This window comes from Equus przewalskii, chromosome 7 (genome assembly GCF_037783145.1).
Source record: "Equus przewalskii isolate Varuska chromosome 7, EquPr2, whole genome shotgun sequence".
Lineage (NCBI taxonomy): Eukaryota > Metazoa > Chordata > Mammalia > Perissodactyla > Equidae > Equus > Equus przewalskii.
The window spans coordinates 3,227,638-3,249,593 of NC_091837.1; the positions used below are offsets into that span (position 1 = coordinate 3,227,638).

Below are 21,956 nucleotides of genomic sequence, written 5' to 3' on the forward strand. Positions count from 1 at the left end.
CCTCAGAAAGCCTGCTGGTCCCTCAGCATTCCACTTGCTCACCTGCTTTGGGTCCAGTCCCCAGAAGCCTGCCCTGAGCCTCTTCCCTTCACACCTAGCACAGGCTATCCTGGGCCCTCTGGGCCTGGCTGTGAGCACGGTGGGCAGTGCCAGGCTCAGTGAGAGCTGGGGCCCTCTGGCTTCTCCCCCACAAGCCTGTCTCCACTGTGCCCCAGGCCCCAGCTGATGGCCCCTCCCAAGCTCCTGGCACGCTGTAGGGGAATGAGACAGTGAGAAGGTGAGGCGGTGCAGGTATGCAGGACAGTGGCTGGCCTAGTTGGCAGCACAAGGCCTCACAGCTGGGCCGGACCACGTCTGAGCTGCATCTCTCCCAGGATCCTGCTACAATCCCTACAAGTGGCATCTGCAGCAGACGTTCCTCAGTCCTGGGTGTCCCATCCTTTCTGGCAGAGGGATCCCTGGTTACCTCTGAGGCCCAGGCCCCCTGTTGCCTGGCTCACTGTTGCTAGCCCCACCTGGGGTGCCTAGCTATCATTTGGACACCTATTTTCCCCACAACCTGACAGCACCCCTGAGAGCCCCAAGTTGGGGGCTAGCAGGAGTTAAGAAGGGCTGGAGTGTCCAGAATCTCAAAGTGGAAACCAAATTCAATGGGGAGAGCTTGTGTTCACGCTGGGTGCCCAGGGCAGGCGTGCCTGGTGGCGGGGGAGATAGTGTTTTGGTTCCAGATACTGGCACAGAAAGGCTCCTGAGGATAACGGCTGGGCTGGGCTCCCAGGCCAGCATCCACCAGAGGCCCCAGACGGACAGGATGGAAGGCTCCAGCCAGTGCGTGTGCTCCCACTGACCTACAGCACTGCCAGCCGCTCCCAGGGGCTGACTGACAGTGCCAGGCTGGCTTGCCATGCCAGGCTACTGCACTCACTTGCCCTGGTCCGGGGTCCGCTGCAGCATGGAGGACACCTTCAGCAGGGTGCTGTGGTCCCGGAGCTGGGCCAGCACCTTGAGCAGCAGCACGATGGAGCGGTTCATGTGCCAGGCAAAGCTGCCTGGCCGGTCAATCTCGTCCACGGGGATCCGCCAGATGCCCTGTGGGATGGACAGGGCAGGCGAGTGAGGAGGGCTGCCGCAACTGGAGCCTGCCACGGTGCTGGAGGGGACTCTGCCCAATCAAGGGCTCCTCGAATCCCTCTTGCTGTTCTGAGGGGCATGGAATGCAGCCATCCCCACTTACTTCTTCCCACAAACGATAGCAAAGGATACCCCCCACTGTTCCGCACCCTCCTCTTTTCGACAGCTGCGTGGCACAAGTGTACCTGATCCGCCCCTGGGGGAAGCACGCAGGTTGTGCTGACTAAATGAACAACAGACCCGAAGCCCAGTGCCCATGCATCTCCGCACAGATGCTGACTCAGCCACGGGATCCATTCCTAGTGGTGAACTGATGGATCAAAAGGTGGCCGCCTGAATGAACGTCCCTGTGCCAAAAGGTGAACGTCTGAATGTCCAGCCCTGGTGCTGACTAGATAGGCTCCCGCATGTCCCGTCCACGTGCACTCCCTCTAGCAGCGCCGGCCGAAAAGGACCTGTAACTCCCAGGCTCCCACCTTTGTCCAGCAGCTCTGGCTGGGACCCTCTCCCTCACGTCTTGACCATCCAACCCCACTGTCTGAAGGCTGACCTGGGGCAGGGCTGGCTCTGGGGAGTGCCACCACCGTCTCCCTGTCTGTGCTTGGCCTGCTGCAGCACCGGGCACCCTGCCCATCACCAGCTCCAGGGTGGGTCCTTGCAGTGTCCCCGCGCCCACCATGGCGTCTGACACCCACTTGGGTCCAGTCAATATGTGGGAAAGACATGGATGACCAAGAGAGTGAATGACAAGTAAATGGAAGCTCTACCTCCTGAGCAGGCCTGAGGCTGTGGGGCCTGGACATTAGGAATCATGTCTCTGGGGCAGGACCTCGGGGTCTGAAAGGAGCTGGCAGGCTCCCAGCTGGGTCCCTGTAGCCAACACCTTAGAGAAATTCCTGCCCAGAATGGTCCAGAGTGACACTGCCTCCTCCGCATGGGGCCCATGGCGGGTGTCCAGGTGGTGCCCCTCCCAGGGCCCTGTTTCTGTGGGTGCTCGATGACCGTTCACAGCACCCACCCTGCTCCAGCAGTCCCGGGAGGGAAGCCAGGGCACCTCCAGTCCTGAGCCACTCAGGCAAGAGAGGAGCTGAAAACCCTCAGCTCTGGGTCCCTGGAGCATGCACGCTGTGGCACTGGGCTCGCCCGGGCAGGCTGGGGGTTCGTGGGGAGGCTGCAGCCACCTGCCATCTCCAGCAGTGCCAAACGAGGCACCAGCTGCCCCTGTGCCATCCAGACAAAACCAGCAGGCTGTGGCCACCCTCGCCCAGGGAACTGACACTGCAGCTGCATCTTCCTACCAGGCAGATATGGCTTCTGCAACAGCTCAGGAAAAGTTGCCACTAGAGGGGCTGATGGACAACTCAAGCAGGGTGGCCCCAGCACCTGCCTCCAGGTATGATGGCAGCAGCCAGGAAGGTGCTTTCTGTCACCTGCCAGGCTCAGCAGTATAAGAGTAAGGAAGAGCCTGGCCCTTCTGAGGCACTACAGAAATCACCGTGGGCCTCACCACAGCCTCGCAGAGTACACAGCAATGCCAGGGAGGGTGGAGCTCAGAGACGAGGAGCGACTCCCTCAGGGTCATACAGGTGAAGGGTGGCCCCAGGGTTGGCCTCTCACCACCCTGCAGCTCTGAAGACAGGGAGGAGGAGCTCACTGAGCCCCAAGGGAAGCTTCCACCACCTGCTCTGGCCCTCCACTGCCAGTCTGGAGCTCCTCTCCACACCTGGCAGGAGAGGAAAAGCCTGAAGCACGGCCGACCACGTGCCGAGGCTGTGGGCGCGTGCCAGGGCTGGCTCAGGGCCACAGGCCAAGCTGGGGATCTGGGTGTGACTCCGCTGCTCCAGAACCTCACTCCTCCTCAGGCACAGAGGGACGTGCTCTGCTCAGCCCTGTCAACCAGGGTCCAGAACGACCCTTAGTGTCACTGAACCCCCCTCTTCCCCACAGAGGCTCTCAAGACTCAAAGGACACGTAGAGGTTACTCTTCCTCCCATGCCACCCCTGCCCTCCAGGCCAGCGGAGCCAGGGCAGAGGCTAGGGGAGGTGAGGAGGTCTGCAGACAGGCCTGCCAGGGACTCATCCTGGCTGTGGGGTGGGCAAGGCAGGGGGCCTCAGACACGGTGCCAATGCCTCGAGAGGCTCCCAGGCATGTGGCGGGCCAAGGCATCAATGCCTGTCCCCCACACCGTGCCAGTGGGGCGCATACCTCAGCCTGCGCCTCAGGAGGCTCCCACTTCTGGAGCGGGCCCACTGCATCTTTTGTTAATTATCAGAAAAGGCTCCTTCTTCACACTGTGCTGGAACGCACAGGGTGTGCCTGCCCCCTGCACCCCGGTAACCCTCTGCCCCAGCCCAGGCCCCCCCCCACTCCGCCCCAGCCTTCCACTCTCGTCCCTCACACCACCGCCCCACTGGGGCCAGGGTAAGTTTGGAAAAGGATAATGTGGCTGCATCCCTCGCCTGCTCACGCCCTAGACAGCTCCCTTCTCCCACCTCTGCTAAAGCTGGAGCCATACGGCCCTCGCACCTCTCCTCCTTCGCCTCTAGACACTCACCACCCCCTCTCACAGCCGTGCATTTCGTGCTGCACACCTTTTCTGGGGTCCTCCTCCCTCCTCTGCCCAGCCAGCTCTCCTGCATCCTCTGGGCCTGGCTGTGACGCTGTCTCCTCTCTGAAGCCCTCCTGGCTTGCTGCCCTCCTAAGACTGCCAAGACCACCAGAGGTCAGCCCTTCAGATGTTGTGGGGCAGGTCTGTGCCTGGGAATGCATCTGGGCTAGAAGTGGGTCTGCTTCAGCTCTGGGTCCCCAGGGCCCTGACACAATCCTGGCAGAGCAGGCAAGGTGCCTGGTTTGAAAAGGGTTTTCTGCTCGGGGAAGCCTAGCACCCACATCTCCCTGCCAGCCCCCACCCTGGAGATCTCCAAGGGCGGCAGAAGAGTTCTCCTCACAGAGAAACTAATGCTCTTCAGAGTTCTGGGTGTGCATGTGGGCCCTACACTGGGTGGGGCGCCTCGTGGCTGAAAAGGCAACGACAAGAAGTTGCTAACACCCCACAGTGAGCAGCACGCTCACCAGGGGCTGGCAGGACCTCGGGCTGCACACGGGCGCACTGGACAGGCTCCTGGTCAGGCGAGGGCTGGCTCTTCTCTCTCCCCTGAAAATGGGCCCAAGGAGGCGCTGCCGAGGTTAAATGCCTCTGGTCCTCTGCAGGGTGGGCCAGGCAGGCATAATGGACTCAACAGATGGCACGGGGCATGGGTAGGGCCCCTGCAGAGAGGGATCCCAAACTCCTGCTCTTGCTCCCAAGTTCTGGAATCAAAGATCCAGGGCATTTACCTGGTTTTTTTCCTTTGGGGGTAGGTGGGATGTGCCAAAATGAGCCAATGAGTACGCTGAAGAAACTCCCTAAAGGCCCCATCATGCCACCCCCTGAAGTGACTGTGAGGGGCGGCCTGACATTGCAGCCCCCTGGGAATGGGATGGAGGTGGGGGCTGTCATCTGTTCCTTGAAGCGAGGCAGTGTCTCAGTTAAGACGCTTTCTGGCACACTGAGGTGGGTCTGCCTGCCACCTGCTCCCCATCATGCCACGGAACGGCTCGCCTGCCTGTCCCACCCTCTGGGACTGCCTTCTCCACCCCCACCTTCCTCCTGTGACCCCTTCCCAATTCCTAGGATGCTGCTCTGGGCACTGATCCATCTGGTGGCATCAGAGTTACACAAACATGAATGTTTTTAAGCACACTTAGCTAGCTGAAGCTGCTCGTTGTATAGGTGGGAACCTGAGGCCCAGGGAAGGGCAGTCTGTCCCTGGCCACTCTGCCCAGTGACGGGTCCCTGCCTCCAGCCATACTGCTGGACTGCAGCCAAGCCCGGACTGCACATGGATTCCCTCCTCACGTCCATGGTCACGGGGCCACCTTCCACCACAGCTACTGATGGAGCGCCTGGCAGAGCAGCCTCTCCACGGGCCAGGATGCACCCTGTGAGGACAGGTCTAGTTTGCATCACATGCGTCAGGGCACAGTTTGGATCCCTTCACATGCGGGCTATTATCCACTTCTTTTCCAGACGTGTGTGCACAGACGTAATGTAGTACCACCTATTTCAGAAAGGCTGGTAGACCAAACAAACCAGGCAGTGAGTTCACAGAAAACTAAAAGGGAACCACTGACACCATAAGCCCTGGGGAGGTTCCTGCAGCCATGAGGCTGGCCTCCAGGGACAGCTGGCCTGAGGGTGCAGAACCACGAGGCAGAGTGACAAACTGGCAGCGTGGCGAGCAAGCCAACTCTGCTTTCTGCCTAAGCAGGCAATGCTGGGCTTGTTTGTAGCCAAAGCCCCAAAGACACCAGCGGCCCCAAGATGGGTGGGATACGTCCCGTCCTCCACAGGGGAGGGGAAGAAGCCAAAACACACCTTCCACAGTGCCCCTCAGGAAAAGACAACCCTCCCACACTGTGCCTGCGGAGGGCTATGAAGCCCTGAGTGAGCCAGGGCACTAGGTAGGGTTGCCTACGGAGGGCACAGGCACTGGGTGGCGGACGACCCCAATGTACCCACCCTAGGGGGCATGCATGGAGGTATTAGGGAGGGTGCGGGGACGTGCCAGGGGGTGGCTGAGGGAGAGCAAGCCAGAGGCTGATGAGAAGGGAGTGGGCAGCAGTGCCTGAGAGGAGGACTGGGCAAGAACAGACTGAGGGAGGCCAGCACTGGGGACCTGAAGGAAAGGCTGAAGCAGGATCAGAAATGGATGAGAGCACGAGTGGGAGCCAGGGGCAGCAGGGACCCCATGAGGAGGGGCTGAGATGGGGCTCAGCGTTGAGGGAGGAAGGCAGCACTGGTGCCAGGCTAGTTCTCCTGGTTCTCCCCCTGCGCCCCTGCCTGGCTGCCCTCCTGTCCTGCTGCTCTGGCCTCCCTGCAGACTCCCCTCTTCCTGGGTCCCAGTCCCTGCCTGGGTGGTGCCTGCCTGGAGAGATGCCGGCAGTTGGGGGCGCACAGCAGCAGCCTCAGAGCACTTAGAAACACTGGGATGTGCTCAAAGCTCTGCCCCTGCGCCAAGTGTCTTACCTGGAGCATCTCAGCTGCCTCTCAGCTCGTTGGAGTGGTTCTGGACTCCTGGCTGACAGATGAGGTCACCGAGACCCTAATAACCACCTGAATAATTCATGGAGCCCCAGACTCTGGCCAGGTGCTTGATACAAGTTACCAACCTGCAGCCTTGAGACTCAGGCATCCTCTTGCTGCTCTTGAGGAAACACAGCTTCAGAAGCTGAGCCCCAAAGTGGGGGGAGCCTAGGCATCCATGGTGGGCGGAGCTGGCCGCTGTGGTTGGGGGCCCTCAGAGACTTTTCTGGGGGAGCTGAGAGCTGGGTCAGTGGAGGGGGTGGGTGCTGCTGGACCAGTCTGTGCTCTTGCCCACGAATGCACTGTCCACTCACAATGGGGGCTGGCAAGCAGCGCAAGGCCGGTGCCTGGGCAGGAGGGCTGTGAGGCTTTGGCCTCTGGTCACTGCAATCCTGGCAGGTGGCACCCCAGGGAGGTGTTGGACAGCAGATGCCCCAATGGCATGGAGCACTGCTCCTGGCTGCCAGTTGCCAAGGCTGTGCTTAGGCCCACAGCTCATGCTAGAGGGGAAGGGACTCCTCTCTCCCCAGATTCCTGATCAGCTAGCAGGTCCATACCTCCCTAACCGCCTCAGTGTGGGCTGGAAGGCCCCATCCATCCATACTCCTGGACCCCCAGCTCCCTGGACATCAGCGGAGCTGCCAGCACAACCTCTTTACCCAGCCCAGGGCCAACTCCGAGCTTGACAGCCTGAGGCCACAGATCCAGACACAGTTCTGGCTCTCACGGTAAACCCACTTGCCCTCTGCTGGGACACTGCTCAGGCCAGTCTCAACGGAAGCCCCCAAGGTTGTTCGGGGCTCCCAGTGGCACCTGTCACTCTCATGGACCCCACTTCGCAGTCTCGGATCCTCCTGGAACCTCCTCCACTCCAAGGGCACAGGCTGAGGCCTGCAGGAAAACAAGTGGTCCAGAAATGCCAGAGCAGAAAAGGCAGCGGGGGGAAAGGCGTGGCCTGGTTGGGCTCTGCTTGGTCTGAGCTGCACTCAGACCCAGGGCATTGGCTTGTCACAGAGTGGATGAGGCTCAGGCCATGGGGGCTGGGGGACTCAGATTCATCCTACATCCTCCCTGGCAGCAACAGTTGGAGTACGTCATTAACCCACTGCTCATTTTCCACAGGGGGATACTGAGTTCAGACAACCTGCCCAAGGCTGCCCAGCGACCCTGGGGTGGGACCAGGATGCAGGTGCCAGACTCTTGCTCCTCAGGTCTCTCCCCATGTCCTCCCTGAACGCTTACAAAGGAACAAGAAGTCAGCAACGTGACCTGTGATTTAGAGAGAGAGAAACGAAGGCACAGAGAACCAGGCAACGATACCAGCTCACTTCAGTTTTGAGCCAGGGCCTTTGAAGATCTGAGAAGGCCCCCTTGCAGAGCAGGCTGGGAGTGGAACGCCTGCCCGTGGAGGAGTGGGGAGCCAGCGTTCTCCACCAGTACCCCTGGGTGCCTCTGCAGCTTCATAACCAAGTCCCTTGGGCCCCTGTTGTCGGAATGGCCTCCAGCCTTGGTCTTCGGGAACTCTGCTGGGCTCCTCCTGCTGTCCCCTGCTGCTAAACCCACAGGACTCGGTTGCAGACCATTTCTCATTCTGCTATGCCTGGGCCATGCCCAGCTGGGGCCCCAAACGAGACTTAAACAGGAGGGCAGTGGAGGGAGTAATCACATCTAGGGGCATGCAGAAAGGCCGCACAGGAGCCAGGCCTGGGTGCCTTGTGAAAGAACTGAGGAGGGAAAGGCAATGAGGTGCCAACACACTGTGGGGAGACCCAGGGCTCTCAGCCTGACGAGGCAGCAAGTAGGAAGCTGGGCAGGTGGTGGTCTGCCATATGCAGTGGATTCTCCTCTCTAGCTTGCCCCAGGCTGCCTGATCCAGAGGAACTTGTGTCTGCTTGGGGCCTTCTCAGGCCCGGCCCAGCCTCAGCAAGGGCTGCCACAGGGTGGTTTCAAGGGCTGATCTACCTCTTGAGATCCCCAGCCAGTCCCAAGGGCCTGAATCCTGGCCTGCCCTGCCACGACCTCCTGGACTCTGAACTGCTCAGGGGCGGGTGGGGACAGCAGGCAGGAAAGACTGTGTCTCTCTTGCTCACTGGCACCTCTGGCTCTCTCAACAGAGCCTGGCCTCCTAGGGGGGCTCACGACCCGTGAGGTAAGTCTCAGGGAGCTCCTGGAGCCCCCGGGGGGAAGGGAAGCCTGCCACCTGAGACTCAGGCCAGGTAGACAGGGATGCAGGCCCACTGTGACTGCCTGCTGACCCTCCAGTAAAGGAATGTTCAAGGTCAAAGCCACAAACCCTGGCCTCCAAGCCTCCTCCAGCTCGGTGCAGCTCTAGGACAGCTCTGAGTGAGTACTCAGCGCTGCGTCTGCCAAGCCTGAACAGGCTCGGGAGAGTTTACACCCCAGATTAATCCCCTTATGGTGCTAGGGAGGCCCAATTCGAGAGTTGTTCTGGAGTGGCCCCTGGGTGCCCCACGGCAGATCAGCCTGGCAATTGTTCAGAAAGCCAAGTGCATCCCAGGGATCAGAGGATCATGTGGACGGGTCAGGCACACCCAACCAAAGGAGGTCCCTGCTAATGCGACAGACACACATAGTTGCCATCCAGAGTGAGGGGAGAAAAGAGAGGCTGGTACAAGGACAAATGGGATACGAGAGCATGGACTTCAGGGAGGGTGTTCAAGAACAGCCAAAGAAAAGTCAGGAAGGAGCAGGAGCCAGAGAAGGAGGAGGAGAGGAGCCTTTGACAAGTGGGGAGAGAATGGGTAGCCCATAGGACTGACCTCATCACCCTGGGTGCCCTGAGCAGAAGGAACAAAGAAGAGTGTAATCTTTACCTTAATTTTTAACTCAGAAAACAGAGCACATGTATTCTCCTGTCGTTGAATAACCCCCATCATTTAAAGCAACCACAGCACAGCTCCCCAGAGGCATACCCTAATTCATCCAGTCCCCACCCAAGGGCATCTGGGTCCTAGTCTTCAGGGTTATTATGAAGAATGCCAGCTGAACAGCCTTCTCCACAGATCTTTTCTCCCTCTCCTTGGAGGGGACCCAGGGTGGGCAGGCAGCAGCAGGAGCTCTCTTGGAGGCCAGACCTGGGGTCTGACCTAACACAGTGGGTAAGTACTTTGTCTTCCCAGGCCCTCCCAGCCCCAAGGCAGCCCAACAAGAAACTACGAGGGAGGCTTCCCAGGGCGCTCAGCTCCAACATCCCTGTTCACAGAGAACACGTGCTGCACAGCACCCAAAGGCAAGCCCGTCCCCCTGGCAGAGGGATTCCTGCAGCCCCCCTTGGCACGGGTGCAGCGGTGACTCAGCGCTCCAAACAGGCGAGGGCGGGGAGCCGGCTGGCATCCCATTCCCAGGAGCAGCAGGCTTGGGGCTAGAGGAGCAGGCTGCTGCGAGCTGAGGACCAGCTGCCACAGGGGTGGCTGGAGTTGGAGAGAATGAGGGAGCCCCTCAGCAGGGAGGGGTGCTAGGACAGATTAGGGGACTGCCCTCCCCACCCCAAAAGCACAAAAACTTTCTTCGGTTTCCAAGAGCTGAGACAGGAATGTGATGGAATCTACCCATAGACCCTGAAGTCAAGAGCAGCGATGGGGAGAACATCAGCGTCCTCCATAGTCTCAGGGAGACATCTGTCACCCGCAGACCCATCCAAACCTCTCAAACAGCAAGACCACTTGGAGAGGGGCAGGAGAGGGGTGTGTAGAGCTGCACTTGGTGCCTGTGAGTCCCTGGGGCCAAGAGTACTCACAGGGTGGGTGTCCAGCTTCTCCAACACACAATTTCACTCACACCTCACAGGGAGAGCCTTGTTCCAGGGCACACAGCCAGCAGGGAGCGCGACTACAGCACAACTCAGCGTGCCCGGCTCTTCCTACTCCACCCACCCTGTCCCCAAGTAAGGTGAGCATCACAGACAGAGCTAGGCCAGCAGGGCAGCACCTCTATGCCCAGGGGGCCCAGATGGCTCCATCTCCTTCAGGAGCCGCCCTGCTTGGGAGTCCTGAGCCCTTTGGGACCAAGCCATCTGCCTGATGGCTTGAGGAGTTGAGGGCCCTGCCCCTCCCAGAGCGGTTGCAGCCACAGCTGGGTTCCAGGCTAGGATGAACACCCCTGGGGGCAGGAAGTCCTGCAGCTTCTACTGCAAACCCTTCAGGGCCGGCCTCACTGGCCGCAGGGTTGTACTGAGGCCGCCAGGGGCGCCGTTGCCTTCCCCCCACAAGCGGTCCTCGCTGGGCTGAGGAGGGCAAGGGATTCCCCGCGCCATCCACAGGTAATGAGTCCCCAGCGCAGGCAGGGGCTGGGGAAGCCTGCAATTTGCCTGCAGCCGGCGCCCGCCCGTTTCCAGGCTCTTCTGCCAAAAGAGACGTCGCACACTGGATCCCCAACTGGCGGGCTATCCCTCCCCTCCCCCTCCCGCGGAAAAGCAGAAACGACAAACAACTAAGTGCGTGGGGGAGCCCGGCCCGACAACTCCGCCGTGGCCCCGCCGCCGGCGTGTGCTGCAGCCCCGCCCTGAGCCCCTCTACCTCCTCCCTCCCACTCTGCCTCAGGGCAAGGTCCTGGCCCAGCTCAGGGCTCTAAGCAGGCCGGCACCATCCTCCCGCCTCCGCACAGCAGCTATTTATAGCCGGGGAAGCACCGCGCCCGGGCGCCGCTGCCCACCCGGCCGGCCCGCTCACCATCCCCGAGCGCGGCCCCGCGCAGCTCCTCGTCGGCGCCGCCCGCCGCGAAGTTGCTTGGGCCGGCGGCCGGGAGAGCGGCTTTCGCTTTCGCACGGCGCGGCGCACACCCCCGCGCGCCCGCTCGCGGCCCCGGGCTGGGTCGGGCTGGGCTCGCCGCGTAGGCTTCTCCCCCCGGAGCGCGGGCGCGTGTGCGGGCTCCGCCGGTGCCCGCCGCCCCCGCGCGCGCCGCCGCCCCGGCCCGGCCGGCCGCCCACCTGACGCTGTGCAGGGCGCCGGCCCAGGGGCATGGGGGCGCCGCGGCCCCGCCGCCCGCCGACTTCCTCCGCCGCGGCGCCCGGGAAACCACGGCCCGCGGGCTTCCTGCTGCGCCCGGCGGGCCGGGGGGCGGCCGCCCGAGCAGACCCGGGGAGGACTGGGCCAAAGCTCCGGGGAGCGCAGGGCCAGGTGGGCAGAGGAGGGGCGGTCGCGGCCCAGGCCCCCGCCCCCCGGCCCCGGCAAGTTCCTACCCGCCGACTCCGCCGTGGCATCTGTGCAGCGGGGCCAGGGCGGGCGCCGGGCCATGGCCGCGGAGGCTCGCTCGCTCGCTCGCTCGCGGCGGGCCGGGGCGGGGCGGGCAGAGCCGGACGGGGCGCGGGCGCTCGCTCGCTCGCTGGGTCTGGAAGCGGGCCCAGCAGCACAACTGACTTTGGCCGGCCAATCCTGGCGGGTCCCCTGGCCCGGCCGCCGGCGAGGCGGTGGTGGGTCGCTGAGCCGCCGGTGGGCGCAGCCTTCACCGCAGGAGGCTGTGGGACGGGGCAGCCTGGACCGAGAGGCGTATGGGGGCCAGGAGTGCGGAGGGCCGGGCCGGGCTGTCCTCACCCTGCACGCGGTAGTGACGTGAACGGCGCCCCCTGGAGTTGTGCCACGCGAGGGCCCCGTGAGGGCAAAGGTGTGGGTATGTGAGGGACACGCAATCGCACTATCCTGTCCTTGCTGATCCAGTGGGGCGGTGGGAGCTGAAGTGAAAACGTCCCCAGTAACATCCTGAGGGGAGGGCAGAACTGAGACGCCATGTCAGTCCCCCAGGGGGCTTCACAGCTGGCAGGGGCCTAATTTTCCAGTTGGGCTGGAAGTTGAGGCCCAGCAAGGAGCAGATGCTGGGCTAAGGGGTGGGAGTGGTGGGGCTGGGCGGAAGCCAGGTGGATTGCGGGTTCCCCCTTCAGCAGCTGCATTCCAAGAACAGCAGCAGCACCCCTCCCTCTCAGCCCAGGGCAGCTGGGCCGAGCTCTGGGAGGGCAGCTCTCCAGCACATTCTCTCTGCTGATGCCTGGAAGTGGGTACTGTGCCCATTCTGCAGATGAGGGACGAGCTCAGAAGAGAAGAGCCTCACCCAAGAGGACACTGCCATGCCCACACCCACAGCTCCAGTGTGCCCACAGCACCTCCCTCCCCAATTTCCTGTGAGGCAGGCTGCCCCAAACTGTCCACCAACTCCTAGCTGACCCTCCTGTCCCAGCTGAGGAGAGGCCAAGCACAGGCTGGGACAGGGCTGGATGGAGAAATGCTGCTCGAAGCCCTCGCTTGGCACCATGCCCCCTCCCGCCCCACTGCCCCACCAGGTTTCTCTCTCACCACCTCAGCCCATGAGCTCCTCTCTCTTTGCCCTCCCTACACACCCAGAGGTCTCAGACCCACCTGGCCCCTATCCTGGTGACACTCGTCCTGGTGACATCTCTGTGAGCTGGCTAGTTTCTACCAGTCCTACACCTAGCATTCCCAGGCTTGCACATGCCCTTGCCAGGTGCCCCCAGTCCAAACTGGCCCCAGACCAACCTACCCCTTCAGCTGGGGTGATGACATGCTCTCTGCCTTCTGCCCTCCCTCCCTCCTGGGGGCACAGAGGCAGTGTCTTGGCACCCCCTGGAGGATTACCACGCCCTGCCAGGTGCAGGCACAACCAGGCCAGGGCTCCTGGAGGTCACTCACCTACAGGAAGACACGCATGAGCACAAGACCCCCAGGGCTGTGTAAGAATGACAAGGGGCTCCTATCTGAGTGCTCACCATTGGTTGGGTTTCATCAAGTTCTAAATGTACGTGTTGCTCAAGCCCTAAAAGCCCCTCACCATCTATATTTGTATTCTTACTTGACACCCACATAGGAGGACGGGTTCAGAGAGGGTGGGCACTGGTTCAGAGTCACACAGCAGTATGGCCTGTATGGTTGGGACCTGCCCCCAAGCCTAGATGGCTCCAGAGATGGTTGGGCCACTCCTCCCGGCTGTCCCCAGGGCTGGGGCAGACACTCGATGCTTGTACCTTGCACACAGCTCATAACCTCACTTCATACCTTATCCACTTCCTGTAACACTGAGTCAGAGCAAAGGAGGCTGAGGACATGTGCTCATCACACCTAGGCCAGGAAGAAATGGGCTGTGTTGAGCGTCTGGTTCTTTGGAATCCAGCCCTGCATTCAGGAGGCCTCTGGGTCTGAGCATTGGCAGCACCCAGCTCTCCCCAGCACACAAGCCCTCCTACACAGAGCTTGGGACTGGTGCTCTCAGAAGCACGCTGAGGCCAAGGTAAGCTAGGGCAGCCCTGGGTCCCCGGGTCTTGGCTGTCACAACAGGAGGGAGGCCTGCAGTGGGTGAGGGGAACTCAAGGGTTCTGTGCCAAGCCCCCACTAAGCAAGGCCCCTGGGGAGACTGCCCTGGGCGAATGTCTGCTCCTGGTGGTCTCTGGCTTCCTCAGCCCTGCTCCAGCATCACACACTGCCCTGCACCCTGAGCCCTGGTTTGTCCCAGCCCTCTCCAGCCCCATGAGATGGGGCATTGCTGTCTCTAGCTGACAGGCCACAGCACCGGGGCTCAGAACAGGGACGGGAGGGTCACCTTCTCTGACCCCCAAGGGGAAGCACTCCTGTGTACAATGGGACCCCCCTGGGGCTTCAGGTGAGAGCGCTGTGACAGTGGATACCAGTGGACCTGCCTGCACTAGATTCTCGAGAATTCTCTGGGCCCAAAATAGCTTTGTGCCCCTCCTGGGACTTGTTAGCACCCCATGCAGGAGAGCTCTGTGGGTCCTAACTGCCCACAAAGCACCTGGATATGCAGGATACAGGCCTCTGACCACTGCCCAGGAGAGAAAGCCACTGACCCACGTCAAGGCCACCCCTGAAGACCTAAGAGATTGGGGGCTCCTGCAGCACTCTGCCACCCTTGGGGGCCCAGGAGGCCAGGCCACCCTGACCATGCTCACCTGCAGGCCAGCAGGAGCCCTGGCAAGCAGGGAGGGGCTGGTCTAACCTGAGCTGGCTACTCTGGGTCAATCCTGGAGGTTGGGGGTGTCCCTGGCCACATTCCTGGGTGCTGGAGGGCATGCTCCAGCCTTTCCCTGTAGTGTTGCTCTTGCTCATTGCCCTAGTCACCACGAGTGCCCAGAGACTCCCTGAGCCTGGGCATGCTCTTGGAAAGAGGACTGACATTAGTGGGGGGTGTGCTGGCCCTCTGAGAAGCCCCCTGGCCCTCAAGGCAGGATAAGCCCTACACTCTCAGGGGGTCTAAGTGCCTCTCCAGGGGACCTCTGACCTTAACCTCCCAGCACCAACTTCAACAATTGAGCATAAGAAGAAAACAAATGTCCCAAGGACCTCGCCTGGTCACCACAGGGGTTTCCCAGGCAGACCCCTCTCCCCACTCCAGCTCCAGGACAGGTGGGTCACCACAGAGAGGGGGAGGATGGTGGCAAGGGCAACAAGTAGTTGGCCTTCAGAGTCACCTCCCCAACCCCCTGGCCACGGCCCCCTGCCAGGGCCTTACTTGCTGATCTCTTCTAGATGAGAGGGCTGGGGTCCAGGAAGAAGAGGTGGCCAGGGCGGAGCTGGAGACAGAAATGGCCTGCCTGCACAAGCCCATCCTCCTGCCCTCTGTCCAGACCCCAGGCCTTCCCTGCCATCACCCTCACTACCTGCATGGCCTAGCTCTGTCTTCTCCTTGCCCTTCTCCTTGGCCCCAAGGGAGAGGCTCTGGCCCAGCCCCAGTCAAGGGCTAGCCCTGGGAAGTCCTGACCCTTCACATCCCCCAACTGCTGCCCACCCAGCATACCCTGGCAGCCAACAGGGACACAGGCGGGCCAGGGCTTCACCTATCCCACACTGAGAAGTTGGAATGGTCAGCATTCCTCTTCCAGCTCCCACCTGGCTTGCCTCTCCTCAGCCTATGCTGGCTGCCACCATTTACTGTCTACACCGCAGCCAGTTCAAAGCAAAATGCCTGCTGCTCTTATCTTAGCCTCCCCAAAGGTGCATGCACTCCTATGGGTGCCTGCAGAGAGGGAGACTGAGCTGGCAATCAGGAGCCTGGATGGTCCCCTAAACCAGAAGGAACCAGAGAAAGTGAGACCAGATGGCCTGACCTTGTCTGTGTGTGTAGCCCCTGGCAGAGGCAGACAAGTAGAGGAGAATGAGTGGAGTCAGAGGGCAAAGTCCAGATCTGTCGCAAGGTGTTGGTGTGGAGTGAGGAGCAGCAGAGAAAGATGAACGATGACCCTGGGGGCAGCTGCCGTTATCCCATGCTATTCCAAGGTCAAGAGGCATGCTATGCACCTGGGTGTGTACCCAGACTAATGGAGGGAATGTGCCTGGGGCGAGCCAGCAGAGAAGGCAGACAAGGCACTGCTCACACCTCTCCTAGCCACGTTCTGGTCACCTTGGCTGCACAGCTCCCTTGAGTGGCCACAGCTCTCCTTGCAAATATGTGCTTGGCCTTGGGCTCACGCGGCTGGTGAGGGTAAGCACTCCATAAGCCCCTACCCTAAGCAGAGGTGGGCTACTGGCCCTGCAAAGCCAAGGCCCAGACCCCAGAGCTGGGCTGCTGCCTGAGCTGCCATGGCTGAGCTGTCCAGAGGACCCCTGCAGCCATCCCTTCCCAAGGCCCGAGCCAATGCAGACCTGCAGGTCACTCCTGGTTCCTTTCTGCTGGCTGTTACCGCAGTCCCCACTTGAGCTAACTCCAGTCTTCCCCCAGCCTGGGCCCAATGCTGCCTTTCAGGTGGCAAGAATACTTAGTAGAGTTAACAGTCCAAATTCTCAGCCTTGCAGCTTTGAGCTGCCAACTGCTTTGGAGGCACCGGCCTTGCTGCTATTTGCCTGCCTCCTTGCTGTGGGACACTGGCTCTGTGTGACGTGTGCCTGGGCAACCTCTCTGCTGAGAGTGTGCCAACTGGAGGCTGCAGGGCCTTACAGTCCCACCCCAGCCAGCTTCCTCTTCCTTCCCTGATGGCTGAGACAGCGAAACGTGCCTCTCCTCCCCAGACACACGGACCTCCAGCTATAGCCCCCTTCATTCCCAGATGCTAGAGCTTCTGGCTCTCAGAAATTGTGCAGACTGCACTCTGCAACTGCCAGGTGTCTTTGACGTCATTGAGTCCAGCTGCTTTGCCTGTTTGACCCCTGAGTGAGGACACAGGTGGGGAACAGGGAAATGACCTGCCCAGGGAAACAAGGCCTGGCTGCCACGGGCAAAGCTTGACGCAAAGATCCTTGTCCCTCAGCCTAGGGCTGTGTCCACCTCAACAGAGCCCATGCCACACACCATGGGGACCCACTCTCGAGCCTTGGTGTGCACAAGTTCCCATCAGCACCTTACCGAGAGGGAAATGGATGCTTCAGGAGGGCCGTGCCCAAGTCCCCGGTCACCATGAGCCAGAGCTGGGGTCTCAGTCACAGATACCAGGGCTTTCGTGGGCAAGCACTGATGCAGCCACGGCCTTTGTCAGCTCAGCTCACCTGGCACTTCCACCTCAGCTTGGGGCTCAGGAGCAGAGCCGACCATAGAAGGAGAGAAACAAGGACAAGGAGGGGGACAGGGTGGCTTCCGGGGGAAGAAACAGCAGATGTCTGGGCTAGGTGCTGCTGGACAGGAATCTCTCCATACAGGGGGACAGAGTGGAGAAGGGACAGGTGGGGAACCTGGGACAATCAGGGACAGACAATGGGACTACATGGAGGGGGAGGGGTGCTTAGTGTGTGCAACAGGGCTGCATGTGGCCTCTGTGGAGAGTGGGGTTACAGGGGCCTGGGGAAAGGGAGGGCAGACAAGAGGGGGCCAGCAGGCTCCGAGGCCCCTCAGGGTGAGGTGGGACCCACGATGTAATCCAATGGGGCCCAGGAGAGCCTCCTCAGAACAAGAACACCGGGCTCCTCTGAGCCCGCCCCCATGTCAGGGTTGGAAATGAGAACCGCTGTCCAGGCTTCTAGAATAGCCCACTCTTTGGAGGACTGCTGAGCTGCTTCTGTTTCATCTCAGGAGGGGAGCCCACAGCCTAGAAAAGCCATGTCTGACATGCACATTGAGAAAACTAGGGCAGTCCATCTATCACCTGACCCCTGGTCCCTAATGAATGGCCTTGGTGGACTTGGGGGCTCTGGCTCCTCTGGTGCGGTTGCAAAGTGAGGGGGGAGTGATGGGTCCAGACCAAGATTCAGGCCACAAGTGGTAGCAGGGGCCATGGGCCTTGCCAGGTGTCTCCCCTGGACGGCCTCCATGGGACACTCGTGCAGGGAAGGGCCAGTGAGCAGGCAGCAGTGAGCAGACACTCTGAGGGGACGGGCTGGCCAGGCCCCGAGCCAGAGGGGAGGGAGGGCCTAGGCAGAGCTAGAGCCTCCCTGGGCATTCAGGCTCCCAAGCAGCTCACACCCACCACCTTCTGCCAGTGACAGCCACAGAGAGAAACTCTTCAAATCCTGTGTGTAGCATAAGAAGGGGAACAAACTCACTCAGGCTCACCCTGCAGAGCAGAGCTCAGTCACTAATCTGCAGAGGTGCCCCCAAACTAGAAGAACAAATTCGAGATGTGACCAAAAGATGCGACCCAGGCACAGCACCCCTCCCCTCTCTAGAGCAATGAGCAGCCTCTGTTACAGCACAGGGGCCCCCCACCCATGCTCTGAGGGAACGCGACATCCCCTGGGAGTGGGGGCACTGTTCAGGGCAGCTCCCACACCTGCAGGATGCGCCTGCTCGCCAATGGCCAAACTTGGTGTAGGTCTAACTCCAAACGCAGTGCTCTTCCATGAGCGAGTGACGCCACACAGCCACAGCAAATATGTGTCTGATTACTCTGTGGCCAAAACATACCCTCCTCCAGACTCCCCTCCACCACTCAAGCACAGGCTCTTCTCGTCCCACCTCAATGGTCTCCCCAGTCTCTCTAGCCCCCAGGCCTGCCCTCCAAGCTACGCAGCCCACTGCTCTGAGAGCTCCCCCTCTGACCCTGGAAGTCCCACCTGGCCACACCAGAGTGGACCCCACTGCTGCAGGACAGAGCTGGTCTGCTGACCGTGGATGCAGGCGGCCCTCAGGATGGGCCTGCTCCACCCTCTCCACCACCGCCTGCCCCCAGCCCTGTGCTGATTCTCCCACCCCACCCTGCCTCCCTGGGTTCTCCCTCCTGGAAAGCCTTCTCCCAGATCTGTCTGACAATATGGCCCACTTCAAGGTCAGTGCAGGCCTCCAGGAGAGCTCCTGACCATCTGCCCCCTTCCACTTGCCAAGGAGTGCCCCGCACCCACAGCACCCTGCGACTCACGCAGTAGTACACTCCCAGTGCCTGTGCTAAGTGCTGCGGTGGGTGCTCACACCCACCTCACAAGGAAATGAAGCTGAGGGCAATGGGCTCGGAGCCAGCCGGAGCCCTCCCTCTCAGCACTCATTGTGGCCCTGACCACAGCTATCTCCTGTCTCCCAGGAGAGGGCTCCTCATCTGCAGCCCTTGGGGGCCAGCCCTCCATTTCACAGGCTCCATAGCACCACCTCACTGGGTTTCCCACACTCCAGAGGCAGGGCCAGGTTCACTTGCCACCCATGAGGAGCCTGGGCCTGAGGTGAAGCATGGCCTAGAGCCCAAGGCTCCCTCACTCTTCCTCTGAGTAGGGCCAGGTAGGTCCCTCTCTGGAAATAAAGCCCAGTACTGAGCTGATGGGGCTCAGGTGGCTATTTTCTGCCAATGCTCCTGCTGCCTGGGGTTCCCTGTGGCCAGTGCTGGGTTGGCCTCCCCTGCAGCCCAGAGCCGGCCCTCACTTGTGCTGGTTGGGCAATTTTCCCAACGTCCCTATGCGGGGAGCAGTGTGTGTATGGCTGGACAGAGTCTTCAAGTCATGCCACCACCAGTGATGGGCTGAGGTTCACGGGGAAGTTCCACGTCGTTCTACCTGCTTCTGACATACCCTAATTTTAGACTTCTTATACATATTTAGAGATCAGCATTTCAAAATTTGTGTTTTTAATCAACCCAATCCCTGCACTTCCTTCAAGAAGCCTTCCCAATTGGCCCTGATCCATCTCACCTTCCCCTCCACTGACCCCAGTGAGCCATCACCCTGTACCCTTATCCACAGGTCCCTTCCCTCAGCTCCCTCCTTCTCCTGCAGCGGCCTTCCTACCCACTCCTGGACCACAACGCCCTGGGGCACACGGCTATAAAGTGCCTTCCAACTCCCCATGGGGTAGGTCTGGTCAGCCCCACTTTGTAAAAGAAGAAATTAAGCTTTACAAATACTGATTGGCTTGCCCAAAGCCACTCAGCTGTGTGGGTGGAGCCAGGCGTGGAGCGGACCTGGGGCTGGCCGATGCTCCTCCCTCAGCTCAAAGGCAGCGAGGGTGAGTAGGGGACAGCAGAGCACAAGAGGCCCACATCCATGAGTGAGTCCTCACTCCACCCCCAGGGGTGCCCGGAGGCCACAGCTTGTCACCAAGGAAACCAGGCAGGGGCTCCTGAAGCCCGAAGATCTGGTTTGGATTTCAAACCCAGTGCTGCTCTCTCTGAAGCAACTTGGTCAAACTTTCCAAATAGGAAAAGCGGAAAAAAAAAAAAAAAAAGAGCAAGAGAGACAGGGAGAGAGAGAAATTCCAGGACTGAAGCCGCCCCAGAAAGAAGGGCTGGCCCCTGAGCCTGGGAGGCCTTGTCTGGGTCGGCAGAGTGGCGGCAGGGCAGAGACCGTGCAGCAGGCTAGGGCGATGCCCTCCTTCCGGGTGCCCGGGTGGGGCGGGATGCCCAGCCTGCCTGCCTGTGTGGGAGAGGCCGCCCTTTCACTTTTCCCAGTGGAGGCGGGTGAGAAAGGGCTCCTTTGGAAAAAGGGCTGGAAAACCACTGACCTCATCCAACTGGCCCACCTTTGGAGATGGGGAAACTGAAGTCAGAGAGGCTGGGACCAGAAGTGAACAGCAGGACTAAACTCTGAGGGCAGGGCAGCGTCTGCCTGGCCTGGGGTGGGTGCTCAAGGAACATCTGTGGGTTGGGCCCAGCTTGGAATAGGTGCTGTGGTGTCCTGAGTGCCCATCACACTCTGGACACCTGTTGTCCACAAGCCCTGGCCACAGCTACAGAGGCTCCCTGCTCGAGGCCCCCACACAGAGCAACCCCTAACCGTAGCATTATGCTCAGCAAAGGAAGGGAGCCCTTAGACCAGAGTGTGCCCTTCAACCCTGGAGTTCAAGGGCAGCCAGGGCCCCAGAGACCTTCAGGCAGGCCCGGCTCACCAGAATCCAACACAAACAAAACCTGGTTGCCCTGCCGTCAGAGACTCTCATATTGGAGCAACTGCAACGGTGCTGTCCCTGGGCCATGGGAGGTAGTGCCTGGGCCCCTCACTCAGCTCCTGTGGCCAATGCCCACTGCCCTCAGGAAATCCAGCCTCCCTTGGGGGCCTCCTCTCTAGCTTAGGATGCCTCAGGGGAGCTGGGGGCTGCCACTCTGAGCTCCCCTGAGGGCACTAATGACCTGCCTGGAGGAATGCCCAGGAAGCCTTGGCAAGGAAGGGGAGGTGAATGGATAGGAGGTGCTCAAAGGGCAGCAGTTATGGCATAGCTCCGGGGTGGGGATGGGTGACAGGAAAAGGCCACTGAACACACCCTGCCCTGTCTTCTGCCCCCACCCCTGTTGCCTGACCCCTTTGGGACCCTCAGCTCCTCTGCACCCCCACCACACCCAGAATCTTCCCTAGTGGGGGATGCTATTGCTCACTGTTCTTATTGTCCAGGCAGATTTTTTGGAGGCAGAATGGGAATATTAAGTTGGGGCAAGAACAGCCCACCAGTCAGCAGAGCTGTGTCAAGGGCCAGGCAGGGCAGGGAGGGTCCGTCCTGAGTGACCTGGGGCCCTTGCTCACCTTCCCAGAACAGGGCAGTCACACACTCTGGGGCGGGTGGGGAGGCCTAGAACAGGCCATGTCCTGGCTGAACCAGGCTGTTCCTTGGGGCTCAGATGTGTGGCTCGTAGCCACCTCAACAGTGTTGGGACCACAGGGCTCTCAAGCGCCAAGTGCTGGACACTCACATCTCCCATCTCACAGATGAGGAGAATGAATCGAGTGGTCACATAGCACCCTGAAGAGGACGTGGCGTCTCCACATGCTAGCTCAGTCATTGGGCGCGCCAGGCCCGTGGCAGGCGGCACTGTGGCAGGAAGCAGAGAGCCCTAGACTCAGCTCCCACCCCCACCACTCCCTGGCTCTGTGGCCCAGGGCTCGCTACCTCAGTTTCCCTGTCTGTAAATAAGGTAACATAACGCTGTCCCTTCCTGCTGGGTTTGGATGGGCCAGCTGGTTGGGGCCAGGTGAGCAGAGGTGAGCAGTCACAGCAGCACCTGCAGGTGCTCTCCTCTCTGCCTGGGCACCACAGCCACACAGCGTGGGCTCTGACGTTAAATCCTGCCTGGTTGGGTGCGGGTGGGTGGTATAGGGGTGCAGGGAGAGGCCCGAGCTCTCTGCAGCCAGGCTCCACGGGGTGGGAATCCCAGCCCTGCTCCTCGCAGGCCCCGTGAGGCTGGGCCTGTGCTGCCATTGCCCTCGCCTCAGCTTACTCATCCTGAGATGGGTATCATGGGGCTGCAGGGAGGAGTAAACGGGGGAGTATCTGGGAGGTGCTTGCCACTCTCAAGGATCCTCTGCGCCCCATGCAAGCAAGCCCTGTGGCCTCCCCCGCTTGGCAGAGGCCCACTCACTGACATTCTTTCCCACCTCAGCTTGGGAGCCA

At 60.9% G+C, this 21,956-nt stretch overlaps 1 protein-coding gene across 6 annotated transcripts in view; it reads right to left on the minus strand.

Moving 5' to 3' along the window:
• The window catches only part of CABIN1 (calcineurin binding protein 1), a 149,658-nt gene that overhangs the window by 13,752 nt on the left and 113,950 nt on the right, over positions 1-21,956 (minus strand). For all 6 annotated transcript variants that reach the window (XR_011542181.1, XM_070628269.1, XM_070628267.1 and 3 more), the window contains exon 31: positions 926-1,089. Coding sequence is in view for 5 of the 6 variants with exons in the window: in XM_070628269.1 (XP_070484370.1) it covers positions 926-1,089 (164 nt within the window). In the remaining variant the exon portion in view is untranslated. The remainder of the gene's footprint in view (positions 1-925; positions 1,090-21,956) is intronic.